Below are 6,611 nucleotides of genomic sequence, written 5' to 3'. Positions count from 1 at the left end.
TGGGATCTTCTGACCTTTTCTTGTCATCATTTTCACTCCGTCTCAGGTGCTACAGTGGTCGTTGCAAGTTTGTAGATAGCTGGGAAAATCTGTGCTGAGGGTACTGTGCAGGCACAATATACTTCAATTCAAATATGTACTCTCCATTCCAGTATGGTAGGTGTTTGATTGCTGCTGGCATCTGCACTATCTGGACTTCGTGCCAGAGTGCAGTAACTCGGAACTGGCAGTTTTAAAGGACTGGTGGGGATGGACCCAAGTGTTCTCAGGGTAAGAGCTGCCTTGGCAGTATGCTTTTAGGTTGAAAAGATTTGCAAATATGTATTCATTTGAAAAACACTGACATCTGCCTACACAAGCATTGCAAAACACGTAGTTGGTTGGTGCATGTGTGACAGCTGAAAACTTTCTCTGTAAGAGAGGTTAAACAAAAACTGTTATGAATGAGACTTTATTATATAATTTGGAAGGCTATCTTCATGTATATCATACGTAGTTTTATGCTTGTTTCTGTTTTTCTCAAACTTTAAGTAGTTATAAGTGTTAAAAGGAATGTGTTGGGCCTAGATTTAAGTTGATTATGATGATAAAGATTTGGATAGATTCCTTTTTTCTTTCTTTCAAAAAAAGTCCTTTTTTTCCATTCTGTCTACTTGCTCTTAGCTGATGCAGTTGGCTGCTTTGCATCTCTAATGTTAATGTTATGGAGTATTGCAGAACTTTGTGCTATTTGTGCAAGGCTATTTTGGTCAGTACTTAACTTTTGGGGTTTTTTTTTGTTTGTCAGCAGCCATGCAGCAGGTCCTGGATAATCTTACTGATCTACCAACATCAACAGGAGCTGAAGAAATCGACTTGATTTTTCTCAAAGGAATTATGGAAAACCCTATTGTAAGATCTCTTGCTAAGGTATTTCAACTTACTGCTTTATGTATAATTTGGGAAAGTTTTAACTCTTGTGTAAGCCTGGAATATGGATTGAGGTATAAAAATGGCTTTTATATCAGGTATGTTTTATTACTAGACTTGAAGGCATTCCTGAGCACAGATATAGCAGAACTGGTATTATGTAATGTGTGTGCACTTTGTTTTATTGTTAGATGGAAGATTCTAGAAGAAAAAAAATTCAGAGACTCCAGGAACAGTGTGGTAACATTATTTATAAAGMAAATGTCAAAATACTTAATTAGAAGCAGTTGCTTTTAATATAGTGTTGTGACCACTATTGTGTGCAAGACCTGTATGCCTTCTGACTTTTAGCATTTTTGCCAAAGATGAAAAGTGAAAGCAATAACCTACTTCTTCTTCATGTCTTAACAAATCTTTTTGACTCAGAAATTCTGACTTTCTGATCAACCCAATGAAATACTCTCTCCATGAAGTGCATGCCTTTTGCTGGATCTCGGAGTAGTGCTGTGACCTTTGATTAGACACGGGCTATCCTTGGTTGTGACTTTGCACTATCTAAATCTTTTATTCATAGATGATAGTAACCATTTATAAATATTTAAAGGTTATGGATACAAATATTCTTCCTGGAATTAAATCGTAGCTAACCTTGTCAAGAAGTGATGCAGTCTCTATCATACAGCATGTCTTTCTTATTCTTAATTCATGGCTATAAGAAACAGTTTCTTATGTGAAGAAAACAGTTAATTTAAATATAGCAATCGCTTTAATATGAATGGACATCTGAAAATAAGACTAGCCAATCCTCTGGGCAGCCCTGAAATATTCTGCAATTACAACTTGCAAACTTGTGAAAGCCGAAAGATTGATAAATGGGGATTTTGCTGAGTATAAAAATCTGAAAGTGAAAACTTCTCATAAGAATTCATATAAGAATTTACTTCTGTTCAGCTATTCAGAAAACATTGAATAAAGTAGAAAAATGCATACTTAGAAATAATTGAGGTGTTTCACCAGTTAGTGAGATGACTGCTGAGAGTACTGAATTTACAGGAGTAAATAAAAGCACTTTCTTGCTTAGAGTTGTTTCCAGTTTCAATATCTGCTGCATAATTCATCTTTAATATTTATCATCAACAAAATACTCATTACAAAAGGATATTTTCTTTCTTATCTCTTGATATTTGTACTTTTATGGCCAATTACAATTATGGGGAATTTAATGACTAGCAGATATTTCTTTTAAAAAAGTACTGGTAATGGAAGCACGAATTCTTAACTATAAACTTGCTTTGTTTAGGACGCTGAAATGTTTTAACTGTCGTCACATAGTGACACTGGTATTTTTTTTGTTTCAGAATTAAATTCAGAAAATCAGTCTAGCCAGTGGAACTAAATAAGGGAACATCAAAAAGACAACAAATTTCATGAAGTTCATCAATACCAATTTCTCTCTAAAAGCTTATAAACTTTTTTTTTTCCTGCTAGAACTAATTTTAACAGACTTGACAATTCTTAGGACTCTGAGATGGCTAGGTTATTTGTGAAGGTTTGATTCAGACTAGGCCAGAACTGTAAAAGCCTTTTCACTTTTATTAGTCAGCTATTAAGGATAATCATTTTGTAAAGTATTGCAAAAAGGACAAAAAATAAACTTAAATGTGCCATGAGTAATACAAGCTCACTTTTCTTTCAGGCTTAAAAAAAAAAAAGAGGCAAGTAATAAGCACGTTTTTTAGTTTATAATAATATTTTGCAATGCGGTTTGACTAATCTTTTAAAGATGCATTGAATTTTTTCCATTCTTCTGTCTAGAATAAAGCCATCAAGGTAGAAATTACAGCCCTTTTGGGGGAAATGTTCTTTGTACACATTCTCCTCTCCCCTTCTCGTATCCCCTCCTCTTCTCTCTCCCTCTTCCTCCCTAGTGTTCAGGATGTCAGACTGTTGGAGTCAAATGTTCAAATAATGACTTGACAAGTATAATAAATAATGAATTTTTAAAAAATTAGATTCAATCTGTTCACCATTTCAGAAATGATGAACTGACCCCCCCMAAAAAAAAAACCCCAAACAAAAAACAAGTTCTAAGTTAACTTTTTTAATTCTTACCACTCCATATCCTACTAATCCCTACTCTATCCCAACTGAATGAGAGCTTAACTGATGAACTTCCTGTTCCACTGTATGTGCATAGCCTTAGTTTGGGGTTTGAGGTGGGAATGTTTGTGTTTAGATTAAACTCTGTGATAGTATTTTAAAGAAAAGGAATGGGAAAGGGAAAACGTATAATTCAGATTCTTTAATCTTGTTACTTTTTGCAGATGGAGTATCTTCAGAAGTTTAAAGATTTGTAGTTTTTTTGAAGTAAACCTTAAAAGATACCGTTTACTGTACGTATTACGTACAACAGAATTAACAACAACGTAGCATTCATGTATTAAGGAGAATGTGYGTAGATGCCAAGCTCTTAGTGAGTGTGGGTAGTGGAAAATACTTGAATTGTCTTTCTCTGTTAACTGTTCTGCAGTTTGATCATCAGTCCTGAAGAAATACCACCTTGCAGATATCAAGCAGAATTTAATAGTTGGGTGATTTCAGGGGACAAAAAGTGTTCTTTTCTAATTTTTAGCAAAATTTTATTTTAATTTGTTTTTAAAAGCACTAGGAATGTAGATGGATGTGTTTACCTTCAGTTACATATGTGTGGCGTATATATGCGACACCCCTAAATTTATTTGATTTTTTTCTGTTTTTTAACCTGCACAGCAATTGTTCTTTGAACTACTTGTTGTTACCATATTGTAAATAACTCTTAATTCAATGTTAAGAATCTCGCATATTTTTGGCCTCATATGATTCCCTAATTTTATGATATAGCACTGTCTGCAATAAATAAGCAAAGCATTTGGATTTGTGAGATGTTCCTCTTGCCACTCAAAGCTCTTACCTTTCAGTGAATTCAGGTATCTGCTATAGGGAAGGGTTATGTCTTCAGCAATAGCTCTAGAAAGAGGTGAAAAATTATGCAACTTTCCTTCAAAATTTAGCTTTCTGAAGATATTTGAGTGGGAGGATCCTCAGATAAATGCTTCTCATTCAGATTTTATTTTTTGTTCTGAGCAGATCCCTGAGCTGCTTTTTTGCTCTTCCAGAACATGTACTTCACTGGGTTCTGAAGCAGAAAAGATCTGAAGTGCTATGCTATTCAGAGAGGACTGTTGAGTGTATATGCCTCACACAGAGGTTACAGGAAAGAGAGACATGCAAGCATCTCTTGACAGCTGCTGCTTAGGGAGTTTGTCAGGTCATGCAGTTAAGCTTGCAAAATTCTTCAGTTTTGAAGATAAAATACAGCTAGCTTTTATGTAACAGTTCTTCAGCTTTCTTGCTGAAGGATGCACCAAAAAATTAATGAAAAAGTTATATGAATTGGAAGTACTATTTATTTGAAATTTATAGTGTAATATATTTATTTTATTTACAGGCTCATGAAAGATTGGAAGATTCTAAACTGGAGGCTGTCAGTGACAACAACTTGGAGTTGGTGAATGAAATTCTTGAAGACATCAGTCCCTTAGTAAATAAAGATGAAAATATTGCAGAATTAGTTGGAATACTCAAGGAACCTCATTTTCAGGTGCCACTCTTTCCTGTATACTGCCCATTTATTAGATTAGTGTACATATACAGATCTAGGTATAATAATAAAACTAAAACAACTGCAACCTAACAAACAAAAATAGTTGCAGCAAACTTTCTTACCTAGGATTTTACTCTCACTGAAAGGTAAAGCAGAAACCATGTGGGGTCAAGAATGAGTAGAATTTTATTTTCTCAAATATATTTTCATTCATTGTATTAAAGTCAGCTTGGTCAGAAATGTAGTGTCTGCATATGCACTGGAGATTTCTTAAGATACCATTAAAAATCCACTGCAGGTTTTGTCCTTAGCATTTCCAGATGGTCTCAGTTCCTGATTCTGACCATTCTGCACTTCTCTTAAACTCTTTACATTTATACTCATATGTAAGATGTACAGTTCACAGAGTGAATGATCCTGATTCTGTTATGACAAGAGGTCTATACTGCAGCTTATGTTGAAAGTTCTGCATCCCTCTTCCTGTTGCTTTACGTTATGCAAATTAAATGTTGACATACACTTGTAAAAAGCAAACTTTCTTCATAGCTGGCATATTGTTACCAGGTTCCATACTGGCCCTTGACATTTCAGGATGATAAGCTCTATAAATTCTTAGTGTATTTTGGACTTTATAGCCAGGCTTCCACTGAGTTTAGTATTTAGCTATAGGTATCTTATAGAAGAACATAAGCAAACTTTTTCCATAGTATGAATGCGCCTCTTTTGGCAGACAGGTACAGAATAATGAACATCTTTAGGCATGTGAGTTTAAACATATGCTTTTCTAAATTTCAGTTACACATTGTGCACATGTAGCAAAGAGTTGCATTAAGGTTTAAAGTCTGATAGACACCAGAAATGCTATATTCCTGCCCTCCATTTTTCCATCTTTTAACAAATATTTTCATCTACTTGAGAGCCTGCCTTCTTATCCTGTAGTAGCTTTGTTTCTCTAAGAGACTTCAGTAAGGGATGCTGTCAAATGCCTGTTGGAATTTGAAGTATACTGTCAATTGTATCTGTGCCTATGCCATGTTTGGTGACTCTTCCACAGAACAATACTACATTTGTGAAGTGCGACTTCCCTTTATTAAAGCTGCGTTGATGATTTCCCACAATCTGTTTTCTCCAATAATTCTGTTTTTTACAGAAACTTTTTCTCATTTGCATAGTATAAATATCAGACCTACTGGTGTGTGGTTGGTTTGCCTCTTCCCTGGAAAACATTTTAGAAATTGATAAATTTATTGCATGCTATGAATAAGATTGTGTGCTCTTTCTTTTATTGTACTGTGGAGTGAGTCATGGATGTGTAAGAGAAATAAGCTATTTCTGGGGTTTCCTACTTCATTTGCCGCAAATCTTGCGTTGTACACAAAGAGTCAGATAGTAAGTTAAAGGAAAAGATTAATGGCTAAGATCCTTTAAATGCTGTCTTGGAGAGCTATTCTATCTTTCACTGGGTCAGAACTAGACTTTTTTTAAGGAAGATTGAGGCTGTTTTACTTCTGTGTTTTTTTTTTTTTTTTTTTTCTCCTGAGTGCCTGCTATGAAACTGTTAGTCTCATTTGCAGAAACAATGAGCAGCTGTGGCTGCTGCATACAGAGAAAAAAAGCAGTTAGTTACTTTATAAAAATTCTTCTGATATGATTTATTTTGGAAACCTAAAATTAGGGTGTGCTTTTTGGTGCCCAATTTTGTGCTTCAGTTCCCTATCTGGAAGCATGCTGTAAAGACAACTGAGTGCAAAGTAGTAGTATTTCAAGCAAGCCTTTATTTAACTGATATCATAGTCATGACAACTCTAGAAGAGCTTCTAGGAAGATGTGCGGACCAGAATGTGAATGCAGTATTCTTTCTGAGGCTTGGGGAGGCTATATGTTCCTCTGTAAAGAGGCAACAGAAAATTAACTAACTACTCAAGAATTAAGTACGTGCTATCCATTCTACCTTACTTATTGTAGGGAGGAATATTTCAAATTCTACAAGAAGGGACTGGAAGAAAGGAAAAATAAAATGTGATTTCGAATTACAGAAAATGTATTTTGCATCCTTTTT

The 6,611-nt window shown here is 34.8% G+C and overlaps 1 protein-coding gene across 4 annotated transcripts in view; it reads left to right on the top strand.

Moving 5' to 3' along the window:
- PALS2 (protein associated with LIN7 2, MAGUK p55 family member) overlaps positions 1 to 6,611 on the top strand; it is a 55,930-nt gene that overhangs the window by 30,973 nt on the left and 18,346 nt on the right. For 2 of the 4 annotated variants that reach the window (XM_085307582.1, XM_085307585.1), the window contains exons 2-3: positions 791 to 909; positions 4,397 to 4,549. In XM_085307582.1, coding sequence (XP_085163708.1) covers positions 793 to 909; positions 4,397 to 4,549 — 270 coding nt within the window. In that variant the 5' untranslated portion in view covers positions 791 to 792. Of the gene's footprint in view, positions 1 to 787; positions 910 to 4,396; positions 4,550 to 6,611 lie in introns of all 4 variants that reach the window. The other 2 variants (XM_085307583.1, XM_085307584.1) reach the window with 1 other exon arrangement.

This window comes from Rhea americana, unplaced genomic scaffold, assembly GCF_003343005.1.
Source record: "Rhea americana isolate MKP2758 unplaced genomic scaffold, rheAme1 scaffold_26, whole genome shotgun sequence".
NCBI lineage: Eukaryota > Metazoa > Chordata > Aves > Rheiformes > Rheidae > Rhea > Rhea americana.
The sequence above is the reverse complement of the archived record's forward strand: the minus strand, read 5'-3'. Positions and strand labels throughout refer to the sequence as shown.